Source organism: Neophocaena asiaeorientalis, unplaced genomic scaffold (genome assembly GCF_003031525.2).
Source record: "Neophocaena asiaeorientalis asiaeorientalis breed wild unplaced genomic scaffold, Neophocaena_asiaeorientalis_V1.1 scaffold167, whole genome shotgun sequence".
In the NCBI taxonomy this organism is placed as follows: domain Eukaryota; kingdom Metazoa; phylum Chordata; class Mammalia; order Artiodactyla; family Phocoenidae; genus Neophocaena; species Neophocaena asiaeorientalis.
In genome coordinates this window covers 967,940-993,810 of record NW_020175022.1, presented here as the reverse complement: position 1 = coordinate 993,810, position 25,871 = coordinate 967,940, and the positions used below count along the sequence as shown (strand labels likewise).

At 47.9% G+C, this 25,871-nt stretch overlaps 1 protein-coding gene across 5 annotated transcripts in view; it reads right to left on the bottom strand.

The window, feature by feature from the left end:
* PI4KB (phosphatidylinositol 4-kinase beta) overlaps positions 1 to 22,321 on the bottom strand; it is a 28,355-nt gene extending 6,034 nt beyond the window's left edge. Inside the window, exons 1-10 of one of the 5 annotated variants that reach the window (XM_024762830.1) lie at positions 22,069 to 22,321; positions 19,823 to 20,001; positions 13,786 to 14,722; positions 9,195 to 9,239; positions 6,540 to 6,767; positions 4,950 to 5,177; positions 3,184 to 3,293; positions 2,508 to 2,612; positions 1,975 to 2,098; positions 765 to 1,030 (exon numbers count right to left, since the gene is read on the bottom strand). In XM_024762830.1, coding sequence (XP_024618598.1) covers positions 765 to 1,030; positions 1,975 to 2,098; positions 2,508 to 2,612; positions 3,184 to 3,293; positions 4,950 to 5,177; positions 6,540 to 6,767; positions 9,195 to 9,239; positions 13,786 to 14,694 — 2,015 coding nt within the window. In that variant the 5' untranslated portion in view covers positions 14,695 to 14,722; positions 19,823 to 20,001; positions 22,069 to 22,321. Of the gene's footprint in view, positions 1 to 764; positions 1,031 to 1,974; positions 2,099 to 2,507; positions 2,613 to 3,183; positions 3,294 to 4,949; positions 5,178 to 6,539; positions 6,768 to 9,194; positions 9,240 to 13,785; positions 14,723 to 19,822; positions 20,002 to 22,050 lie in introns of all 5 variants that reach the window. The other 4 variants (XM_024762831.1, XM_024762829.1, XM_024762832.1 and 1 more) reach the window with 4 other exon arrangements.
* Between the last annotated feature and the right edge of the window lie 3,550 nt (positions 22,322 to 25,871).

The following is a 25,871-nucleotide window of genomic DNA, read 5'->3' as shown; positions in this document are numbered from 1 at the left end:
TTTATACGGTATGTTGTTCATCTACATGCGAAGTTGAGCTTCATAAAGGTCACATGATATCGAGAGAAATGACAGCTCTGGGCAAAACAACAGATATGTAAGAGTTCTGGAAATCATATGTTGGAACAAGGAGGAGCGTTTAGGGCTGGGAGTTTCAACTCTGTGTCCACCGTGTGTCTCACATCCATCTGCTCCTTTCTGCCGTCAGTCACCACCACTGCCCTCAGGCCAGGCCTCACTACCTCTAGCTTCACTGCAAAGGCCCACTTACATCCAACCTCACCCACAGTGCCAAAGGGCACATTCACTCAACACAGACTGGATCATGGCATTCCCTCTGCCTGCAGAATAAGACTCCTCAGCCTCATAATGAAGGCCCCACTAATCTGGCCTCGACTTACCTGACGTCACTGCTACTACTGTGCCATGCAGTGTGGCCCAAGCTTTAATCACCTCGAGCGGTCTCCTCTGCCTGGGACATCCTTCCCCCACAGCTTTCTCTGTCCTCATTCTCATTCGTCCTTCAAAACCTTGCTTGCTCAAACCCTTGCTCCTCCCATAAATCCTTCACTTCTTTGGCCCTTACCCTGGTACTTATCAGTCTGCCTCCTAGCCTTAATGGCACATGAACGTGTCTGTCTCTGCTTAAAATATGTTGTTTGTTTCATCTTTACATTTTGGCAATGGAAGGTCATGACGAATAAATGAAGGGACAGAGGGAACCCTGAAGAAAAGGTTAGGACGAGGGACAGGAGTTCACCTACCTGTCCTTGACTTGCAGCAGGTAGCAGACCAAGCAGTAGCCAGCACAACTCTGCACAAAATTGCGCTGGGCACTGAGGAATGCCTCAGTAGTGTAACTGCCATGCTCCTGCAGGAAGTAATCGAGCAAGGAGAGCTGTGACTGTTTCTTCACCTGGTGGATAGACACAGCATTGACCACTGGTTCAATCATGCCACTGTCGGCCGAAATCACAAGAATCTTGTATGGCTTGATCCACAGGGGTACTCGCTCCTGTTCCCAAATGGACTGTGAGGAAACACAGAGGCATTGTGACTCTCTCTAAATGGGCGTAGGAGGCTAAAATCCCCTCTGTCCCCAACCTTGGACAGTTCCCATCTTTAGTGGCCTTGAATTCTAGGCCACCAAGTGAGTAAAACCCCCTGATCCCACTGAGAACCAGGAAGTTTTTGTGTGTGTGTGTGTGTTACGCGGGCCTCTCGCTGTTGTGGCCTCTCCCGTTGCAGAGCACAGGCTCCGGACGCGCAGGCTCAGCGGCCATGGCTCATGGGCCCAGCCGCTCCGCGGCATGTGGGATCTTCTCAGACTGGGGCACGAACCCGTGTGCTCTGCATCAGCAGGCGGACTCTCAACCACTGAACCACCAGGGAAGCCCAGAACCAGGAAGTTTTGAAAGGAAGTCCAGGGTGTGACAAGACACAGGGTGGCATGTGGGAAAAGGTATCTCATAGAGAGATATCCAAAAAAGGGAGGGAGAAGAGGAAACCTCGCTGTCACCTCCCAAGCTGGGTGAGTGGGACCTATTAACCCAAGTTGAAAGAACAGGGATAAAGACCAAAAAGGATTTAGGGTCAGAGAAAGTTTCTCCAGAAAATGAAAATATTTATATAAAGAACTGATTAAACAGGTGAAGTTGCTTGTAGGCAACTAACCTGGGGGTCAGGGATTGACATCTCAGCCCACTGCAACCCACTTGCTGCAAATCAGTTGGGAGTTCCCATCAGTGATTAGAACAGGTGCCAGTCACAAAAGGGCCACAAGAGGTCGCTGTGGAGCTGCTCCCGTGGCTGTACTTCCTGGTAGGAGCACCAGCTTAGTTTAATGTAAATCTAACTTAGACCTGGGCAGGAAGATGGTCTCCAGTGGAGCTCCCTGCAGAAGGACCTGCGTGATCACCTCAGGTGGGCTGCACGTGGGCTGAGTTTCCCTCCTTTCTCCCTCCCTTCTCTTACCTGCAGTTGCTTCAACACCTGGAAGGCCAGCAGCTCCTGCCGAAGGTCATCCCCACACTTGACAATGACTGACAGGAGCCGCCAATTGGGGAGATGGCCATAGGGGGAGCCCTCTCTAATGCGCCTGTGAAGAGAAGCAAAAAGGTGTCAAAGGGTGATGCCAGGTTGAGGACAGAGACACGGCTTCTATCAAAAATCCAAATCAGGGCTTCCCTGGTGGCGCAGTGGTTGAGAGTCCGCCTGCCGATGCAGAGCACATGGGTTTGTGCCCCCGGCCCGGGAAGATCCCACATGCCGTGGAGCGGCTGGGCCCGTGAGCCATGGCCACTGAGCCTGCGCATCCGGAGCCTGTGCTCCGCAACGGGAGAGGCCACAGCAGTGAGAGGCCCGTGTATCGAAAAAAAAAAAAAAAAAAATCCAAATCAAACTCCTCACAAGGTAAGGACTCAGACCGCTGCCTGGGGGCCTGATGGATTTTGCCGGCGGGTGTTGGGCTGAGAGACAGTATGGATGGTGGACCCCACCCAACTCACCGCACTTTCTCCTGCCAGGGCTCTTTGAGAGCAACTGCAGAAGGGTCTTCTGGGTCTCGTTTGAAGGCTGTGGGGGTGTGAGCCAGCTGCTCCGAAAGGCGCCGTCTAGCAGGAAGAAACTATATCATTTGCTTGGAGGAGTTACCCCAGATCCTCATGTCCCTGTCTATGCCAGCATTTCCTGCACTGTTTCCTTGATTCTGGGCACACAGAGATAGAAACCTGGGCTGAGAGAGACTCATGGAAGGAAACACACCACTGATATCTTTTTGCTAACCTGGTGGTTTGTAATCATGTTCAATGCAGATTACCAGGCCCTGCCCATTCTCCTACCAAGATTCTGCATTCAGAACAGGTGTGGCTCCCGCATCTGCATTTCCAACAAGATCTCCTCCCTCTCCCTGGATTCTGACACGTGTGTCCTCAGACCCACTCGGGGAAACGCTGTTGTAATTCCTTCCTCTGGAGTCCTTTTAAAATGTAACTTCTTTCTGTAGTAGCCCAGTAATTTCTCAACCCACACCTTCAATGCCTCAAGTTTGGTGGCCTCAGGACATGGACAGAGTAAGGAGAGAGAAGAGGGAAAGATACAGGCTGACAGAGAGGAAGGGGACAAAGAGAAAGGCAGTGCCTAAGAGAGGGATGAAAAATGACGGGCAACATGGTCTGGCCATACCGGATGTCGCCTGCTGCAATGAACACAGGCTCCTTGCTCTCCTGGCTGGTGATGCTGTCCACGGAGAACTGGGAGATGTTGTCACAGCTGTTGGTGTGCACTTCAGGGAGCTGGGGAGAGCAGGGGACTGCAGGTCAGAAGCGCTGAGCACAGGGGTTGCCTCTTTCACCTCCTCCTCAGATCACCCTGCGTGCTGCCATCTCCAAGACACGATCAGCCCTCCCTTCCAAACCCTGCTCCAAAAAGCCTCCCCTGGTTATGCACCATCCTGACCACTTGGACCCCAAACTGCCTAGGCATCCCCCCCCCACAGATCCTCTAGCAGTGTTTTTCAATGTGTCAACTACCTCCATCAGGATCACCTGGAATGCTGCTAAAACGTAGATTCCCAAATCCCACCATCAATCTGAATTAGAATTACTGGGAATGGGATCTGGAAGTCTGAATTTCTAACGAGTTCTCCAGAAGACTTCTAACACACTCAAGTTTGCAAACCACTGCTGTGACCATCACAGAAAGCTGAATTTTCAGCCTTATATTGAGAGCTCCCCAAGGCCAGGGATGCATTCTCCCTTAGGGTCCAGAAAAGACCCTCTCCAGGCTAGGTTCCTCTGAGCAATTTCTTCAACCTAAGTCATTCAGTCTTATCTCCCCATCTCTCTCTAACTATAAAATATTCTACCAGACCCGAAGGTCCATATCAAGTCCCTTCTTTACTCTTTCCTTTGTACAAGTGCATTTCTCCTTAACCCCACTGATCACTTACTGCACACTGCCTTGTTGTGTATCTTATACATAGATTTTTTTCTTAAATGTCTGCATCCAGTCTCCCCATTTGGACTGTAAGCTCAAGTGGAGAGTCTGCCTTTCCACAAAGTGAAATCTGGCTGTGCTACAGCTCTAATAAAATCCTGCTCTGGATCCCTACAACCCCAGAACAAAATCCAAGTTTCTTTCCACAGCTTACAGGATCCTTCTTACAATCTGGCCCATGACGGCCTCTCCAGCCTCATTCTTCACCACCTCCTCATCTCACGACCACACATCACAGTCACACAAAATTTCTTTCTATTCTTAAAGTGGGCCAAGCTCTCTCATGTCTTCCAGTCTTTGCACTTGCTGTCTCCTCTGCCTGGAATACTCTGTACAGCTAATTCCTACCCCTTCAGGCCTCAGCTGAGATATTACTTCCTCCAAGAAATCTTTCGGGGCGTGTCCAATCCCAAGTCTGGAATAAGTGCTACCTCCACCCTCAGGTGCTCCCATGATACCCCATCCTCTCCAGCACAACATGGATCACACCACACTACATCTACATGCTGACTGGCCTTGTTCTCTCTCCTATTAGGTCATAAGCCCCTTGCAGGCAGGGGCCAAGCCTTGTTTACTAGCATACAGCACTCAGGGCTGGCACAAAGGCCCTCCATAAACATTCCTTGAATTAATGAATGTATGACTGATTCTTCTCTGCGTTCCTAAGACAACTTTATATCGCAGGTGTTCAATATATATTTTGATTAAATTTTTCACACTCCCCTGGGCTTAGAAGTTCCTTCTTACAGTAAGCCTAAATTCTTCTTGCAGGAAAACGAGCTCCACCTGAATCTGTTCCAGACCAGAGCTGTTCAGAGCTGTCCCCTCTCACACCTGTCACTACCTATGGCACTCATTTGGGTACTTGCTTCAGCCTGCCTCAGGGTGTGTTGTGTTGTCTCAAATACATTGAAAGTTCCAGAATAGGTGCTGTGCCCTTGGAGCTCCCTCACCTCCACCTGCAGCTCGCCTATGTCATCCACCGACCAGGCCTCATCATCGTTGTCATAGTTGGGCACAGTGCTGAAGCTGCCTGCCCGCTGCTCGTGGGTGATGCCGCATTCGGGCAGGTTCTCTACAGAGCGGGTGCTACGAATTCGGTTCTCCGGGATCCGGGCGGGGACGTTGGTGGTGTCGAAGTTTTCACATTCGAGGACTTCCACATAGATCAGGTAGGGAGCCTGCGGGTAAGTGAGAACAGTATTTGCAGCTTACCTCTACCACTGTTCCCCCCAAACCTCAACTCTGCTAACACGGTTCTTCCTGCTGCCCACTCCTGCTCCAACCTGAGTCCATCAGTCCCCTGACACCAGGAATGCCATATTTAGGGCAGGAACTTATCCTATGGGTGCTGCTACTTTGTGAGCTCCAATTCTTGGTGTCTTTCAGTTCTCTCCTTAATTAAAAACACACCTGAGGTGTTTCCCTCTTCAGCCATGGCTGAAATACTGTAAAATACTAGTTTTTTCCCCTGAAGTGCTTCTTAAATGTTGGTTTGCATGAGAACCACCTGGGGTGCATGTTGAAAACTGACTCACTTGGGGCCCAACCCAAATCTAGTAACTCAGTCTGGGGCTGGAGCCCAGGAATCTGCATTTTTAAAAAGGCATCCATCTTCCCCAGGTGGTTCTACTACAAGAGGTGTCCTCCAAACTGATCAGGACACAGTCTCGTAAAGCAGTGGTCCACACACTATTCTGCTTATGTACTTCCTAAAAGTATTTTGAAAAATCATGTATCCCCTCAGTTTTAAGTTGACAGCTAAAATTTTTCATGGGAAGTTAGTTGCCAAAGTATATACTTTCTGGTGTCATGCAAATATTGATATTTTAAAATAAAACTGTTACATCACTGTCTTAAAAAAAAAAAGCATTTGGCTGAGAGAGTACACAGGTCTTTAAAATGTTTCAGCTGAGCTTCAAAATGTATAGATGAAGCACCCGGGCAAAACCATTCCAAACCATCAATTACCACCCATTCAGAGAGGCCTGAATGCCTCTGTGGGCTTGTCCTAAAAACAGACAAAAAGACTGGGAAAAAGTTGGGCACCGTTCCAAGCAGGATTCTAATCTTCAATACGTCTTCTGGGAAAAAAATCTGAACCATTAGTGCTCATTTCAACTAATTTAGCTAATTCTCTCCTTCTCCCTGCCCACTGTGATCAGAAAAGGTCTTAGAAACAAAGATTTCTCTACTCTCATTGTTGCTGTACCTGGAAAGCCTAAGAGTTATAGAAGGGCTGGAGAAGAGCTACCAAAAGGACTGTGAGGAGGGGAGGAGAGCAGCTCTCTCCTGAGACATGGCAAGAGGCAAGCTGAAAAGATCAGGCCTCTTTGATCCAGAAAAACAAAGCCCAAGAAGGGGGACAGGAGGGCCCTCGGAATCACAACAGTACTCAGGTGAAGTCAAGGCTGACACGTGCACGTGGGCTACGGAGGGAGTCTAGGATGCTGGTGGGGCACCCCTGGGCACATACACACACCCTGGACAACGACAGGAGTAGAGTCAGATGAGGGGTATGGTTTGGGCCAGAGCCCACCTACCTTGTCCTTAGAGTTGAGGACAACAGCCTGGGTGTGGGGCACGCGGACCACGTGGTGGTCAAAGGCAGCAGTGGGCAGCCAGACTCGGGCAGGGAGCTTATGGTTGAGCAGGGAGAGCTCTGAGATCAGCCGCTGTGTTTTCTGTTCCTTGGTGGGGAGCGTGGCCAGCCGCTTGCCAATCGCCATCAGGGACTTGATGAATTCTCGCTCGGGAGCCAGTCTGACGGGCTACAGGGGGTTGGGGTGAAGTAAAAGATGGTGAAGAAACCATAGAAAAAAGTGGCCCAGTCACTCCTGGCCATGCAGGGCAGGAGTCTCAGTGTCTCTAGAACTCCAGGGAAGGAGCTACCTTTAGGCCCTTGTAGGAGATCCCACCCACCCCTGTCAACTTGAATTGGGAACAGGTGGAAAAGCCAGCACAGTCCTTCTCCACAGGCTATTTCTTGAGGGTAAGGGGGGGATGTGTGAATCCAGGTCACCAGGTGTACCCCTCTTCTCTTGGACTTGCGTTTCTGAGCAACTGTCCCAAGGCTTCAAGATGGGTGGGGGGATGACATCCAGAGAGGTTAGCCAGGGACCCAGAGAGCAATGCTGCTTACACCTGAAGTGCTTCACCCATCTCGAGAATGAGGCTGTCCCTCTCCCCACCTGGATGCTTGGGCTGGGTCTCCGCCAGGGCCCACAAGGCTAAGGAGGGGAACGGCGAGTCAGTATTTCCCCTTTCAAAGGAGGACTCAATCCATAAGTGACTTTGGATGCTTTCAACGGCATCCCCCTGTCCACCCCACAATCTCTCACAAAGGGTCAATGCACATGCAGGGGATGAGGGAAGGATGAGCTGACTTTGCACTAATGAGGGAATGATCAATGGGGAAAGAAAAAGCAGATGGAGGGAGGTACGGGTGGGCAGGTGGGTGGAGAAAACAATAGCTCCTTTCAGCCCCTGATGATGGCCCTGAAGACCTGTCTTTTTCAGTGAATCCTCCTTGGATCCTCTTCCCCTACCTCTCAGGGACTAGGCTCCCCATATTAGCTCCCTCCTGTGAAACTGGCTGCTCACGTTGGACACTTCATTCTCAGAAAGGGCAAAGTCAGTCTGGGGAGTAAGGTGGGGATGGGGAAAAAGATGGACTCAGCTAGACAGGAAGAAGGGCTCTTTTCCCACCCTAAGTCCTTCTAACGTAAGGGGCATTTTATCAGGATAGCCACCCCGTTCCATCTCTCCTCACCTAGATAAGAACAGTTATCTCTTCCTCTTATAGAAACAGTAGTATTTCACTCACCAGGCTTCTCTCCCTCTCTGTGTGTCTTGCTTAGTTTCCTGAGTGAGAATTTCTACCCTCACTCCCTCACACTGCAAAAAAGAACTTCTTTTGAAAGCTGGGCAGTACCATGCCCACCTCTGCATGTGCACAGAGCCAGGGTTCAAAGGGACAGCTCATCTCTCAGCCTCTACCCCACAGGGGGCTGGCTCAGGTCCCCATACAATAATGAAAAACAGGGTGTCTGAATCAGTCAGGAATGCTTTGGGAGGCAGGGTTGAACAGAGATAAAGACAGGAAGACAATAGAACTAGACCTCTGTGGTCCCTGGAAATATCCCAGGGGCTTAATAGAGAAAGAGAAAGAAAGGAAAAGGAAATTTGGAGAGTCACTCCTTCATTCATCCTTATCTCCTAATCCATCCACTCAGGAGGCAAATGGTCATGGTCCCAAGGACCCTCCACCCCAAACAATTCATAGTTATCTCAGATTAGGAACAACAGAATTCCTTCCCATCCTCAATTCAGCATTTGTGTCAGGGGCCCCTAAGTCACATCAGCATGTTGGAAATATGACCCCAGGCCTTGAGAGAGAGGCACTGCCACAATCATGACTGAAAGGGGATCAGCACAGAACAAACTGATTGGGTAGACAAATCAAAAATAAAGTGTAAAAAAATCATCCAAACTCCCAGAGGGTCCAGCATTTCCTCTCACGTCTCTGCCCAGCAACAAGGTCCGAGACCCTGTGGGACCAGAGGGTCAGGGGTTAGTTCAGAGGGAACAAGAAAGGAGAATGAGGATTAAGGAACATCGTGGGCAGTGAGCTGGGAAAGGGAAGAACTCAGACCTGGAAGAAATGTGGTTGAAGTTGAAAAGAAAACTGGCTGTGGGGAGGCAAAACTTTCCTTCAGGCCAAATCCTGTTTGCTTTTCGGGTCAGCTCACCCAGCACAGGCAGGGCCTAGCATTTGGAAGACACTGAATAAGTATTTGATGGTCTGATGGCACAAGCCATGGGGAAAGGGTTCTGGGTGGGAGAAACAGGATCCTCAGGGTTTCCTGCCAAGCAGTTTTTGGCTCCAATCCAGGGATAAATTCTACCTCTCTCCCAGCTGTTTGCTCTAGAGACCCAGGAGCTGGGGGCTGAGTTGCACTGCATCCCAGCTGTCTCTGGGAGAAGGATCAGCTGAGCCCCACTCAGCCTGGGCTCAGAGCACTGGCAATAAACAGCAGGGGGCTCCTCCAGGCCTGGGAGGGAGGAGCTGATGTCCCAGGAAGAAAAGGCACCTTTTAACTCCAGCCTTGGCCTGGGGACTCAGAAGACCTGGGGACGGAGAGGAAATGCGGCCATGGGGGGAGCCTGCCACCCAGTCCCAGCCTGGCCCCACTTACGGAACTGAATGAAATATCAATACTCTCGGTGCTGGAGGAGAGCTCCTGGGAAAGGGCCGGAGGGCAAGGGGAGAAGGAGGGGGCGGGGAGGGAAGGGAGAGAGACAAAGGCAAAGAATTTAGCTCCAACTTGGATCATAACTGCTTCTCTTGTGTAGCTCTCTACCTTTCCGCTTTAATGAAAGAAAGTCAACCCACAAATGCCACTTGCCCAGAATCTTGACACTTGTGGAAGATGCTGGAAAGCTAGTGCAAACCTTGAGGTCAGAAGGGGTGAAGAGACACTGTCCTCTGCTTTTCACTTTCTTCCCTTCTATTCTTGCCTGCACAAGTCTTCCTTCTGGGACAAATCCTAAAGCTGGATCCCTCAGGGAGGTAACCGCGCTGCCAAGCTTCCCTGCTTTCTCTTCATCCACTCACATGCTCTCAACCAACCCCTTCTCCATGGAGACCACCATCGAGAGACTGAATTTAACAAGCTTCATGGCCCCCACGCTGGAAATCCCATGTTCCTCCAGCTTCTTGGAAACGTCAAGGAGGAAGCAGAAGAGCTAAGCTTTCAGTGCCAGGTACATCTCCTCTCTAATCAGCCTCATTGTCACCCTGGGAAACCTAATCCCAACCTTCAATCACGTGACAAGGGAAACCATGGACCCATGAGCATGAAACTTCTGGGCTAGATGCTGCTGGGAGTTAAGGATGGATAACTTTCTTACCTACCAAACTTCTGTAGGCTTCCTATCAGGGTATTTCACATGATACTCAATAAATTACAATTCTTTTGACATAAGTTGGGGAGCCAGGTACCAGCTGAATCCACCTGAGAAAGCTGAGTAGCTGAGCAGCAGCAGCTGTCCTAGTCCCAGCCCAGGGGATTTAGCTAAAAACTCACCCCATTCCTATGTCTTACTGGTGTCTGTAAGCAAAACAGGGGAAAGGCTGGTACTGAAGCTCATTCAGCGGCTCTGCTGCAGCTCGTGCACAGGCCCATCCTGCGTTGTCCACGAAGGTCTCCCAGAGCAGGAAGAAGGGGCAATACGTGTACACAAACGTGCAGCCTGGACTTGAGAGACAAAGTCCCAGGAACTCCCAGGGCAGGAGGGCAGTGGTCACTGAGCTACTCTGCAATCCGCGTTTCAAGCAACTACTTAATTCAATTCCACGGTTTAAGTTCTATTCTAGCTGGAGGTCCTCTAGTCAGGTCTTTCTTTGAAGAACCTAGGGAGAGGGGCCCTTTGAGGGAGAAGCCAAGCTGAACACTCTCCCAAGGCAACAACTGCTTTGGGCAGGGGTGGGAGGGAGAATTGAGGCGAGGATGCTAGAGGCTATGGTGACTTACTGGTTCAATTTTTACTCATGAGCTGGGTGGAGAAGGAACAGCAGGCAGGATATTGGTTCCATGAGCCACGCTCCAGCTGACTCTCCTACAGACAGGACGGTCCTGACTCATTAACAGCCTTGGGGGAAGGGAGTTATATCATAACCTGCTCCTCTCTCCTACTCTGTAGGCTTGAGTCACTCAAGCTGAGTCAGCTCCAAGGAGAAAAGCTTGAGGCCAAGAAGCTGACATCACACTCTATTAGGCTGAAAGGCCTGCTGGGGCTTACAGTGTGATACGCAGCATATTTCTCTGTACAAAGGTCATAGCCCTGAGAAGACAAAGCTGATCTACAAGTGTCATTATGTGGGGTGTGGGGCTAGCAGCTAAATTACTGCCCCCTGCACCCCCAACCCTATGCCAGAATATTTACCATTTGGTTACAACTGCAAAACTGCCTGAACAGAGTTCCCTGACTAGGCTGATAGAAACTGCTTTGAAGGAGTGGGCTTGGAAGGGTGGAGAATGGTGGGAGATGGAAGGAATCAGTGCTAGAGCCCTCTGAATGTAGGGGAGAGTGTAAAGGATTCCTCATTAAAAGAAAACAACCTTCTGTGAGATCTGGGCAGAGAAGAACTCTGTAGGGAAACCCCAGGCAGGAAGAGACTTGTATGAGCACCTGGGCCTTTACTTTGAGGCCTCTCTTCACCCTCCTGAGCTTCCCTACTGGTGGCAGGAAGGTAGGATTAAACTCCGAACCCACAGGAAAGCAAGAGATGGGGAGCGGTGTGTCTCTCCTTCTGGAGTCTCTGCTCAGACCTGAGATAATTATGTTTTGTTTAAGGAAGCTGTATACTTCCTCCTCAGATGCAGGAATCAACATTTCAAGAGTCACAAGCTCCACCAAGAAACTGTTAGAACTAATAAATTCAGTAAAGTTTCAGGATACAAAATCAAGAGCCACAAAGTAAACAATTTCCTAGTTAATGCGATCTCCATACTCCCTTGTAAGTTCCTGGAGTGAAGGACAGCATTTTATCCTACATCCTCCACTGCCTCTAGTGCAGGGCTCCACACAGTATACAAGCTCAAGAGCTATATGTTGAGTGAGTAAATGTTGCATGATGGGGAGAAGGAGTATTAGAAAGAAAGAAGAACAATTCCCTTGGTATTTGGGAGACAAAGGCCTTGAAAGATGTATCCTCAAAATGCCAAAGGGGTTTGGAGAGACCTATGTGCTGAAGACTCCAATGCTTAGACTCCTGGTGACTCTCACTCTCACATTTCCTGAGGAGACACAGTGGATTCAGGTGTCTCTTTCTGCCAGCATCAGATAACATGGGAGTGCCTGGGGACGTGGTATCTCCTTCCTTTCCTGGATCTATTGACCCAAGATAAAGGAGCCAGGTTGGGAAGAATGGCAGCTGGAGAAGCCAACCTAGAGGATTTAAGCACTCACAGAATAACTGTGTCTCAGCATCACCCCAAATCCCATCCTAGGCAGGAGTTAGATGCAAGGAAGAGGGACTGAGGACTAACACAGAGTAAGAAAAGCCAGAGGCCTCAGTTTTTCTGGTCCTAAGATGAGAACTACAAAATGCCTGCAGAGAAAAGCCAAGAGGCACCAAGGGATTCACTTGCAGCTGCTCCCACTCATACTGATACAGGCTCCCTCTAATGCCCCAAGTGGAGGAGCTCCCAAACACTTCACGACCTTAGTCCCACCGGCTCTGGATGATTCTTCTTGATGTGCAACAGCCTCCCTTCATGACCCTGGGCTGCCCTGCCAAGCTCAACCAGAATTGAAAATGGTCTATTCTGGTTCTGAGAACACTTGGGCTCTGCCTGTGCATGAATGTGGAAACCTTCATGGCTAAGGCCTAGGCTGTTTTTCCCATATGGACTCTGACAGCTGAGGCCTGGTCTGATATGCACTGGTTGAGAGACCTGGGGCAAATCATCTAACCGCTCTAAGCTGTTTCCTCAATGGTAAAATAATACCTGTCTCTTAGGGTTGTTGTGAGGATTAAATGTAAAGTATTTGACATGATGCTTGGCACGTAGTAAGCGCTCAATAAATGTTAGTTCCTTTAGCTTCACTATTATTCTCATAATAAAATACCGAATTTCCAGAGAGACCAGGCTCCGTAGTCTCCCCTGCTCTTGCCTTTTCCCTTCCCTAGTCACTCTGACCTCTCTCTAGTTGAAAGAAGTCCCATTGTATCAAAAACGTGGGTGGGTTATGTGCCCCACAGAGGCAGATGCCAGCACAACTATATGCATTTTCCAACAACGCAAATTCCTCATTCTTTTCTCCCTTCTTTTCTAGGCTAGGCTGGCAGCCAGGATGGGAGCGTGGCTGGTGGTGAGTCGGGGGTGGGGTGGGGACTGGGGCACCATTGTCTGGCTGGGACATCAGGTCACTGATAATACTGGTTGTCCACCGGGCAACTTCCCCTGCTATCTGTCCACACTCAGTATAACCTTCTGATGTGCTTATCTCATCCCTGCTCTATATCCTAAATGGGATACCCTGACTGTTGCTTTCTCTTCTTTAGGTTTCAGGTCCTTGACTAGACGCTGGGTATGCCCAAGATTTATTCTATTACCAGGACTGCTTCCCCCTTCCTTTTGTGCTTCTCCCAAATGATATGGGAAAAAGACAAGCAAGACATCCTTTCCCCCAAGGAAAGGCGGGTGGGAGGGCATTCTGCAGATGCCTCAATGATAGGGAATGAACCTCACCCTTCTGTGAACAAACAGCAGGATCTTCAGGGAGTGGGGGAGAGGGATTATGAGGAGGAGTGGCTAGGAGAATGAAGCTGAGGTTCTACTTAACATCTCCCCTCCCGCAGCACACACAAATTTCACACACAGGGTCCCTTCTCCTCCCCCATGGTTGCTGCTCTGAGAGGTCCTGGTAGATATCCCAGGTTTCAAGTCAGGCTGGGGAGGGTCTCTGCCACAGTTCTCAATAAGAGAATGGAAGTGCAGTTTAGTAAAAACACATTGGACAGAGTCAGGAGTGTCAGCCTTGCTGTTAGCTATATGACCTGAGGAAAGTCACTTTATCTCTCTGGGTCTCCAAGTTCTTCCTTTGTAAAATGAGGCAGCTGGAATACATGAATTCTAAGGTCTTTTTCCATTCTAACATTCCATGCTTTTATCAGTGAAATGAAACAGAGGGACGGAGAGAAAAGGACAGAGGAACCCTATGTCAGACATCCTGGCTCCATGCCACCTTGCTTACCCCTGTCCCTCCCGGGGATTTTACCTCATCCTCATTCTCCACTTTAGGATTGCTGGCTGTTCGTTTCAGGTTGCTGCTGAGACTTATGCTGGCGGTGGCATCTGACTTAGAGCGCTGGTGAGTCCTTTTAGAGGGAGACAGCCCTGTGTCAGGGGCTGGGCTCAAGGAGGGCAGCTCCCTCTTTCGGTGAGCTGGCTTCAGCTCATCTGAGAGGATTAGCTTCCGGAGCTTGGTCCCGCGGGAGTGTCGTTGAGTGGAAATGTGCATGTCTGAAGAGTAGGCCCCCAGCAACAGGGCACACTGGAGAGAAAAGTTAATGCTCTGGCGGCAACGGTGGACGATGTAGGGCTTGATGGCATCACCCACGTCCTCATCCATGTGAATGTACATGTTAAGCAACTGGGGCAAATAGAAGTCCACGTCCTCATTACGAAAGCAGAAGAGCCGGTTGCCGATGTACGCTTGCACTCCAGGCTCCTTGGAGTTATACAGGTATGAAATGGCCATGGAGATGTCAAATAGTTTCGACTCAAACAGCCTCAGCAGCCAAGACTGTTTGGCTGAGTTGTTCTGCCGCCGCCTTCTTGCTCCCTTGGCTGTGCCTGAGGCCACTGTGGCCCCCATCTCATCTTCCTCCTCCCTTATCTGAGAGGGTGGATCGTCCAGGCAACGGATCTCACTGTCCACACCATCCCCATTGACCAACTCCAGTGGGGTGCCTCTGCTAGAGATGGTCACGCCTCCATGCAAAAGCTTGACTTTCTCCAGCACCTCCTGGCAGGCCTTCTGGGCCACCTCAGGGTCAATCACTGATAGTTCCCCGACCCCCTCCGTGATGACACTTAGCAAGGAGCCCCCATTGTTCCCTGATGGGCCAGGAGTGGGCTCAGAAGTTGGCTTCAGCGGGGCAGGCTCCACTACCGTGTCCCCCATGGCCACAGCCAGACTTCGAGCTTCCAGGCTACGGAAGGAAGGAGGGAGGGAGAAAGGAACAGAAAGGGAGACACGTACACACACTGGTTAGTGGTGCCATCCTCAGGTCTTCCCTTCACCATGAAACCTTCCCTGGCACCTCCTCTCTTTATGTCTTCCTGGACTCATTCAAAATCAGATGAAAAGTCCTCTCCTCCCAGGAAGCTTTCCCTGACTACCTCCCTCCACTTCTGATTGCTACATTACTCTTCATTCCTTCTGCACTTAGTTACTCAACTTAGCTTTTATTCTTAACTTGTATTTGCAGAATGCTGCTTTATATGTGTTTTGTTCATATAGGTTTACAAATTCTTCAGGTAGACTGGGAAGCAATTCTGGTTTTAATTCCCTTGTCCCCAACTCTTCAAATGCTTTTCTATCTCCATATCTCCCTTTAAATGCCTGCCAATAACCTTTTCCTTTTCCTCTTTGAACTGTATTTTCTTACTCATATAACACTCCATACACTGGTCCTGAACATCTCACCTTTATTTAGTGTTAAAATCTTCATGTATTTTTCTAGTTACAGATAATTTCTTACCTTCCCTTTTAGACTCAAAGTTCCCAAGAAATACCATACCAGGCTTCACTGAGAAGAAAAAGCTCTAAAACAACCATCATCCCTGCTGAAGTGTGCCATTTCTCTGTCCATCTGACTTCATGACATCACTCTCCCTTTCTCAAGTGCTGTGGCAGCTGAAGGATAGTGGAAAAACTCCTGAACCTGGAGTCAAATAGGCTGAGGCTCAAAATCCTGGCTCTGCCATTATGAGATGTGTAAACTTAGACAAACCACATTATCTTCTAAGTTTCAGTTTCCTCAACTGCAAAATGGGAAAAACATATCTACTTCTTATTGTTGCTGTGTAGAATAAATAACTTTATGTGTGTAAAGGGATCTAACACAGTCCCTGGCGCACAGTAGTACTTAACAAATGCTAGTTGAATCCTAGTCACCTAAAAGGTTAGTAAACAATGCGTGCGCACACACACATGTTGTTTATAAGGAAGTGAATTGCAGTTAACGCTCGCTACTTGAGACTCTTCCAAAACAATTACCCCAACACTACTTTCCCCATTCTCATACACACACCCCAAGAACTGAAGGGGCTGTGAGAAGGCAAAAAGATATCAGGCTGGGACTCATGTGTCTAGAATGTCCAAAGAACAGGGAGGGCCAGGAATCATATAACCAAGAATCCCTCTCTGGAGGGACTCTCAGAAGGAAAGTCAGCGAGAGAACACTGTTGATAAAAGCCATTGCCGTTCTAGGATGATTCTTCAGAGCCTCACCAAATCCAAATCAGGAGAATCAGTGCAGAAGAGGAGGAAACTTCAAAGCAAGGACTGGGAGAGGCACACTGTTAATGTCAGATCAACCCAGCTCCGGAGTCTGGCTGTAGTCAGCAATGGACTCAGAGGCCTTTTCACAAAAATACAAATAGAGTGAATCTAAGACACACTCAAGAGCATGAGCAAGAGAAAGGCAGAAGCAACTGTGGAGCTGGAATGCAGGTAATTTCCAACTGATAGTGACATCAGCTTTGACACTAGTGAACCTGGTTGCATATACTCTAGGTAAGTGGAAGAAGGCTCAAGATACAGATTCTCTAGTCACTCTGCAAAGCCCGGGTTTCCACTGCCACTCTTCCAGTGCCTCTTCTTGCACCGCTGAAATGTTAAGACTCAAGGTTACCTTCATTTGCCCAACATTATATAGTACAGCTCCCTGATTCCCAGCAGTCAACCACTAAAGTTTTGCAGGAAGACAGATGGGGAACTCAAGTTCTCAGAAAGCATCAAAAATGGCTACTTTGGTTTATCTTTCTCCTAACTCTGTCAAGCAAGAAGTTCATCCCCAAATGTAATTTCTCTGATGCAGTTTTGAGCTTGGGATCAGCAAAAAGGTGGCAACTCTTTCACTATGCTCTCTCCCAAATTAGGCAGTGCCCTCTGAGCAGTAAAACCAGCATGGCTGCCTGTGCGGATCTGTCTCTACTCGCAACTATGGGTTGCACAGGAATAATAAGAAGGAAGCTTTAGTCATTCCCTGCCGCACCTTTGTAGGACACTCTGCACCAGAGGGTCACTCAAATTCAACTGGGACCACTACCTTTTAGGTCTACTTAGAAACTCACACAACAGCCTCAATCACTTTATACAACCAACTCTTTTTTCTCAGTCTCTCTATGCTTGGCACATTTTTCTCTTTTCCTCTACTCCAGAGACTTCCAAGTCACCAAAAGCTCCTAAAAATCCACTTTTCAAAAGTTGCAAGGGAAATGAAGTTCAGACATTCTCCACAAACAGCATCTCAGACTTCACTAGGAAACACAGAAGATTTGGAAATGGTCACAATTGGGATTATTACTGGCACCAGGAAGGAAGGAAAGGAGACCATCATTTCTTTTATTCCAGGGCTCAGTTAGAAATCCCACATCACAGTATTCAGGGGACTTCCCGCTGAATAGAACAGGTCCCCAATTTGGCAGCCTCTACTATCCAGGGAACAGACAATGTCAAGAGGAGGAGGAAAACCAAACTCCTCTCGGGTACAGGCAGCTCTGCCACTAGAAACTACCAAACTGGAGCTAGGCCTCCCTCCTGGCCTTTCTGAGCCTCAGGAACTGCCTGCATCTGAAGCAAGTCATGGGGAAAAGGAGGAGTTGAAGGAAATTTAGCAGTTTAGGCAATAAGAAATAAGAAATGGATTCTCCCAAACCTAAATCCAGAGATGGTCCTCAACATCAATTCATTCATTTTCAAATGCAAAGAAAATATAGCTTTGATAAGTATTCTAAAGAGAGTGAAAGGACTAGAAAGTGAAAAAGGAAGAAACAGTTTCTGTATTCACCACCTTTCCCCTTATAAGTCAGAGAACAAGAAAAACACAAGAGAAGGAAATCCAGACCTCTAGGATCAAATGACTCTTATGGCTCTCAAGGACATTCAGACAACTGAGGCTCCACATTTCACACTGGGAGCCTAAACTGGCCTTCCAGGGAGACTGGAAGGGAACTGAAGAGGCCAACCCGCCCCAGACTAGCAGCTGGCTTCTAGGAAAGGGGTGTGTGTTGGGGGGTGTGGGGGGCATGTTGAAAACCGACTGGCTCCACACGTTATGTCTGGGCAATGCAGGGAATCTTCAGCTGAGCATCAGAGGGTTGTTCAGGGCAAAGCAGAGAACAGCAGCAGTGAAACAGGACAGAGAGGGTACACATGCATGTGTTCTGTGACTGAGCATTTAAGTAAATGTCTGCAGAAGACTCCGGGGGGAGGGAATGCTATCACCTAACATGGCTTCCCGCCTCTCATCGCCTCAAAAGATTCTAGGCAAACAATCCTCCACGGCCTCCGTTAAAGGACTTGGCGGATTGTTCTCTGGTAGGACAGGATATAAGGAGCCCCAAATCAATTTCCTCACTCAGTTAGTTAATCACCATTCCCTTCTTAAAATCTTTTTCCATGAACTAGATAAATACAATTGCTTCAGATCAATCCTCACATTTTTATATGTTTCTGTATTTTCATAGAATGACCCTTAAGAGATCATCTAATTTAGTACTCTGTCTCCAAGCGGATAGGTGAGCTCAATTTTCCACTTCCTTTTAAAAGAGCCCTTTGAAAAAAAAAAAAAAGACCCCTTTGAGATGGATCATGTGAATTGGAAAAAAGAGCAGTGGAGCCAATATCTTCATCCTACAAGGTAGAGTTAAGAGAGGTTATTAAAAGTTAATGGAAAGAACAGAAGATTCAAATATGTTATTTAAAGTTACACAGGGGACTTCCCCGGTGGTGCAGTAGTTAAGAATCCGCCTGCCAATGCAGGGGCACCGGTTCGAGCCCTGGTCCGGGAAGATCCCACATGCCGTGGAGCAACTATGCCTGTGCGCCACAACTACTGAGCCTGCACTCTAGAGCCCATGAACCACAACTACTTACTGAGCCTAAGTGCCACAACTACTGAAGCCCGCATGCCTAGAGCCCGTGCTCTGCAACAAGAGAAGCCACCGTGATGAGAAGCCTGCGCACCGCAAGAGTAGCCCCCACTCACTGCAACTAGAGAAAGCCTGCGCGCAGCAACGAAGACCCAACACAGTCAAAAAAAAAAAAAAGTTACACAGGCTTCCGGTAGAAATAAAAATGACAATATATAAGCAAGACGTGTGAATCTTCTAAAGTGCAATCTTCTTTCGTAACACTTAATAAACCAAGAAACAAAGGCACAAGCATTTTCTCTAAGGCTATGGCAATAACTGTCAGAGAGAAACACTGAAATAATTAAGACATTAACTCTAGGAGTAGGGATGAAGGGAAAGGGAGTATTGATTTTCATCATAAACTCTTTAAGTACAACTGGATTTGTTCAAATGCATGTATGCCTTTAGTAGTAATTTTTTTTTTTTTTGCGGTATGCGGGCCTCTCACTGTTGCGGCCTCTCCCGTCGCGGATCACAGGCTCCGGATGCGCAGGCCCAGCGGCCATGGCTCACGGGCCCAGCCGCTCCGCGGCATGTGGGATCCTCCCGGACCGGGGCACGAACCCGCGTCCCCTGCATCGGCAGGCGGACTCTCAACCACTGCGCCACCAGGGAAGCCCTTTAGTAGTAATTTTTAAAAGAAGTTGCTCTTCTAAAGAGACTCCTAATCATCCTAAGCTGCCTGTTCTGTGGTTGAGAATTTCCTCTTCACGTCTCAAGGTTTAACTCAAACCTTTCTTTAAGGAGGTCTGAGTTCATCTTTCCCCCTTAACCTTAACAGTAAACACGGAGATTGAGTACAACCTTCTCCCTGTAGAAACAAAGAGCCGAGCAGTCAAACAGGCTCAAGCCCTACCAGGAACCAGGTAAACACTTACCCAAGGCCCCAAGGCAGGGTGGCATCAGGGGAGAGGGCATTCTCAAGCTACCAACAGGAGGGTAGGGAGAGCAGTGGTCTCTGGGTAGTTAAGTCAATATTGAATCAGGCTGAGAATTCTGTTCAGGGCTATAGAGCTGGTATAAGCAGATTCCAGCCAGACAGCCCAAGCCAGCTCTGGGAGCCCCTGCTGTAACAGACAGATGGCAAAGAAAGCAACCTGTACACTCACCTCTCTCTGAATTGTTCCTTCCTGCTGCAAGCTCCAAATGCACTTGAACTAGGCCCTCTCTTGTCTCATGCCAGTTACTGAGAGATCCCTCTCAAACTTCTTCCCCAAATCAAAGAATCTCAATTTGCTGCTTTAGATGGCATTCAGCAAACATGTTCTTGTGCAGTGTGGACCCAGCGCTGAGAAGGAAGCAGGGAAACTAGGGGAAATATGACTTCTCTTTGGGGGTGCTTCCAAGGAGTGAAGCTGCTCCTAAACAGGGGAATTATGAGATTGGACACTGGCTAATGAGGAGGGAGACAAAGGGCGAAGTGGGATGAGGCAGCATGATGACTTTCAAACAGGCGTAGAGTAGGAAGATGAATGGAACTTCATATGCTCTCTTCGCTATCGCAGGCCAAGAGACATGGCATACAAGGAAGAAACTAGTTTCCTAAGGCCTAACTCACTCCAAGTTTTCTTTTCCAGCCAGTTTCTTCAAAGGACTTTCCCACATACTTTCTTCAAAGGACTTTTCCCACATACTTGTAGATGGAAACATACTTTCCATCTACAGAATCTGGAGTTATGGCTCAAGTACAAGAGGAACAGCAAAGGTGGTCAGCAACTTACAGCAGTGGGGGAAAAAAGCAAGGCAGATGAAAGAAGCTGGCCTGGAGCTTGTCTTTCAAACTGATTTACTCCCATGGTTGTAAGACTAGAAAGGCCCAACAGAGAGACCAAAATGAAAGAAAATTCTCAGAACATCTAAATCACTACTCATAAATACCTCGTGTCTGAGGAACCCAGAATGTTTTGTAAACAAATAATTAAGTCTAATTTTTTCCCCCAACCCACATCCTGCTATAAGCCTATTACTGCACTGATGCCTATACAGTGGACCATTTTCCCCAAAAAAGTCATTCTAAAGGTTAAGTGAGGAAGTCACATGCTGAACTCAGGAGTCCTGATTCTGAATATACAAGCTCTTTCCATTGTCTCATGTTCCTTTTCCCAGTTACCCCCTGACCAACCCCACTCCAGGCCTAAACTCTTAAGGAATCAACCAAAACCATTCTAGTGAAGCCACAGACAGTAAACTGATTCCTCTTAGGAGTGGAAGGAGACTCTATTTTGTGATCCCTTTAAGACAAACCTAAAATTAAATAATCCAAAACAAAATTTCTCACAACCTCATTCAGTTTCCATGCAGGACTGTTCGTTCCTCCAACAAAGTGTAATCTGATAGGAACTTCTTTTAAACTTGCTCCATCCTTCAGAAGCACCCTACTGTCCAGAGAAAAAACTGAGACAGCTGAGGCTCCCCCTCCTCCCAACACATTTTCTTCTTAGCTCAAGGTTTAGCTGATCCAGAAATAAGTGGTATGTAAAGGTAAAGAGTATGACAGAGAACACGTAAAGACCATAGGGAAAACAGAACCAAGTGTCACAAGGATCAGCAAAACCCTTGAAACTCGAGGGAGGTGTCGAAGTTGGAAATCCTGAATGGGAAGGGGCACTGTCAGATCTCTCCTCTACAGAAACAAACCTCCAGAGGTTGGGGGAATTGAGGAAGGGTAGAGGGAAGTTAAAGAAAGTTACAGGAATCATAAAGCACTCCAGAGAAGAAGGTTAAGGCTTAAGGTCAAAGGAGAATGTAAGTAGTACTTTGGGAATGATGGGGAGAGCCTAGATCCCTTCAGGAGAAGGGAACAGACAATTCTTGGACGCCAGGAGCTGGGTGGGTGGGTGGCAGTGGGGTAACGGAATCAGAAGCAGCAGAGGAAGAGAGGGCCACAATCTTTAGATCAGGGAAAAGGGAACCCAGTGCTGGGGTGGATAGAGACATCGGAGGAAAGGGACAAAAAAGTAAAAGGGATAAAGGCAGAGGCCATGGAAAGATTCGGGGCTGGAGCACAGACAACGAAGAAAGACAGCATGGATGGACATTATAAAAGGCGTCGTGATGTGGAAAGGGTTGACGACTTAGAATAATTCGGGACGGCGGCAACAGGGATAAGAGTGAGGGAGGGGGGAATCCCCGGGCAGAGGGCGGAGCTAAACAGAAGAGGAAGCCAAAAAGCAGAGGAGGACCCCAGGCTTGGGAAGAAAGGGTGGAGAAGGAATCCAGGGTGCAGCTGCCACCGGGAGGGCAGTTTTGTAGTCAAACCCAGGTGTGGGGGCGGGGGACGCTGTGCGGGACAGGGTGGGAGAGGGACCCCTTCACACACAGGGCAGGGGGCACTCACGGGGTAGGAGGAGCTCACCTCCGGGGGACCCCGGCGGAGGGGGTGCGGGCGGTCGGGGTCGGGCTGCCGACACCGCCGCCTCAGCAGCAGCGGCGGCTCCCGGGTTCCATTGGCCGCCTGCGCTTCCCTGACAGCGGCCGCGGCGGCTGCACCAGGCCCCGGCTGCCGGGGCTGCCCTCGGCGCCGCCTGAGGGGGCCTTCGCGCTGCCTCACTTTCGACCGGGCCTCACAACTTTCTCTTCCTCCCTCGCACAACCAAGACCAAAAAAAAAAAAAAAAAATCCCCAGCAGATCTCGATTTTCTTCTGAGTTCAGGCCCTTCTTCGTGGGCTATGCTTTCTTGCTTCTCCGACGCTCAGGACCCTACTGATCCCATAGTAATGTAGGGAGTCGGGTGAGCTGCCTGGAACATGCCTGTTCAGAAATAGAGAAGGGGGCGGGGAAGAGATATTTGGCAGCTGGGGACGGAGGAGAAGACGGAGGGAGGAGCTTACGGGTGGGAGGAGGGGCCAACCTTTGGGAGGCGGACCTAAGAGGCAGCGTTTGCGAGGCTAAGGAAGCCGAAAGAGAAGTAAAATTTGCTGGATAAGGGGAAGGGGCTCCCGGGCCAGAGCAGAGAGCGGCAGTGTGGCAGGCGGGCGTGGGTGCCCTGTTAGAGGAGTGCAGACTTATCGCGTACTTGAGAAAGCACAGGAACATGCAAATTATATGTAAATGAGCCCGTTCGGCTTCGCAACCGAGTTACCACAATTGCAATCAATGGCTTTCCCCCTCCGTTATTCCACACGACTTCCTTAAGTAAATCAGGTCAGGGGATGGACGCTGGGGATCCAGCTGGACAGCAGAAAGACAAAGGGCAGGCGGGGAAGATAGTCACCTTCACTATCCTTTTCCTACTCATCTTTAAGGACGATGCCAAGATTACGCCCCTTATCGCTTGGGGGGAATGGCGCGGTCCAAAAGCGTCAGTCTTTCGCCGTTAGCGGCGCGACTCGAGGTGGTGGTTCTGCCTCCGAGGTCACCACCTGCCTGGGCAGCCTTCGGCCTCCAGCCTCCGGACCTCGATCCAGCCAGGGAGGGGCTGGACAGGGCCAGGTCGGGAGAGGTGAGTGAAATGAAAAAAGCTTGGAGGGCATAATCACTCCTTCCAAACGAAACAAAACCATATAAAACTAAACAAATAAAAAATACGCCCCGCAAATGGACTTCTGGTGTTGCTTTTGTGTATTTATCAGATAGCTTTATTGACTAGGAACCCTTTACGTCAGAACCTCTGTCCCAACCCTCATAGGGCCTTACTTAATATTCTACATTGGGGCTAGTTGTTTGAGCCCAGATCCTGGATGCCACCTTCCCTGCCACTTAAAGGCTGTTTGATTTGGAATGACTGATTTAACCTCTGTGAACCTCCGTTTCTGTGTCTGCAAAGTGGATCCAAGAATATCAACACTTTACAGGATTTTGTGAGGATTAAAAGAGAGTACAGGTTACTACTATACATAGTACTATACTATTATTGGGACAATAATATAGGATAGATGACAAAAGGAAAGAGGGTCACTGCTTCAGTGTTCGGGAGGCAGAATAAAGATTAATAGCTTGAAAATACCTATGTAAAACGTGCAGTATGTACAAAAGTAGAACAAATGGGGTACCTGATTGCTGAAGGAACATATTGTTAATTAATACAGAAGGCCACTCTGCATATGATGAATGAATGAATGAGTGAAAGGTTTCTCAGAAATACTGTGAGCCAGCTCAAAGAAGAGTTGCTAGAAATGATCCAGCCAAAGAAAAAAGAGGAGAGAGCATCCTGAAGGGAATTTGCTCATATCATGGGAGGGCAAGTTGATAAGCTAGGTTAAATCAGGAGTACAGTAAGGAAAGATGAGCAGAGAAAGAGGCCAAGAGTGCCAAAGATAGTTTAAATTTGTCACCGCTTGTCTGGAGTGGGGAATCACCAGTCCATCTGTCAGGGCAAGCAGCTCTTGGCCAGCTCCCAGTCGGCTGTCTGGCAAGTATGGAGAGATGATGACCCTGGTTTACCCTAGAGTTTAAAATGTCACACATCCATCCCCTCAAGGGATAGGGATCCCAAGGGCTGTAAGACGGCTTTTTGAAACATTGTAAAAAGAGATGTGACAAGCTTAATTTTTATAGTAGGAAGTTTTTTATTTTCCAGTAACATCTCTGTTCAAACTAAGTAGGAACTTTTTGTAGGTACAGCAGTTATAAGTCCTTTATTAACTGAGACCCACCCCCACCCCATAAACACACACAGACACAGTATTATTAGGTAGAAGATTTTGTTTCAAGTTTTCTGTGTTCATAGCTCTAAGGGCTCTTATGTGTAAATTTCTGTGCATCTCTTTATGACTTTGTCTTTCTGCCTTCTTTTGGAATTTTCTTTGTTTCCCTCTATTTCTGGGTCTCCAACCTCCTCTAGTCTGAGCTCCTCAAGGCAGGAAACGATTTATCTTTGTATCCTAGCTCTATCCTTAGTTTCTACCACAGGAAAAAATGTTTATGTTTGTTGATACAGCAACAGATTGAATGCAGAAGCAGATACGAGAATCCAGTCAAGCATTAGATTTCCAAAAATGCAGAACAGGGCCAATTGTCTGATTGTTTGTTGTCGTAGTTGTTCTGGGAAAATAGTTATCTTTCTTAAATGAATTAATAAAATATTTACAAACAAATGTTTTGACTAAGTTATTCCCCTCCCTTCCTGTTTGCTTTTCTTCTTTTCTCCTGTCTCCTTAATTGTCAGATTATAAAACTGAATGCTATTGTTTCCCATATTTAATTTAAAAACATAACATTTATAATATTCTCTAAAATTCCTCACCACACAAACTATTTTTTAGATTCTCTTTCAATAGAAAAAAACACCAATTACCTCTATCTTAGGTCCCAGGGAGCTGCTACAGGTATAGATGGTTGTACATGGATGACCCATGTACATGGTGACTCTATAGGAACCCCATACTGTCCTGTATGCACGTGAAGCCTCTTACTTTGGTGCGAAAGCATGTACGCATGTGGCACCTTGGGGTGTGAGGGCAGGAAAGTACCAACAGCGTCAAGTAATGTCATTTATTTATTTAAATGTCATCACACTGGGGAAAGAAGTTGGCTTCTTCATCAAAAGTTGGTAAAACTAGAGGACCCAGGTCATAATACAGCTCCAGTTATATTTTAAACACCCCTATGGTTAAAGAAATTATGAAGAGTAATTTTTCTCCCGAACCATAGATATTATGGGCTTTTTTTCAGAGAAAAGAAAAAGAAGCTACTAGCAGTGATTGCTTGTGGGCTCCTACTGTGTATGAATACAAACGTTACCTCATTTATTCCTTACAACCCTGTGAAAGAGATTTTATTTTATGGAGACTGAGCTTCAGAATGGTTAAGTCATTGTTTTTTTGAAACTGTTTTACTTCAACCCACAGTAAGAAATAGATTTTATAATCAGGACCACTGAAGAGCACATAGACACGTCTTCACTGAAATAAAGGTTTCATGAAACAATACTTACCCTTACTATAGTCAATGCATGCTGATATTTTCTATTCCATTTTATTTCACTTTTTAAAAACACTGTTTTGCACCCTGCTAGATCAGTTTCACAACCCACTAAGGAGTTGCGATCTATTTTTGATTCATTTGAAAAAACTGGACTAAGTGTTCAAAATCATATGGAAACTGGTAAAGCTAAGATTTGAACTGAATTCATGCTCTTTCCAGTAAGCAAATGCTTCTTCATGAACATTTCTTAAGAAAAACTGCATTATATATATATATATATATATATATATATA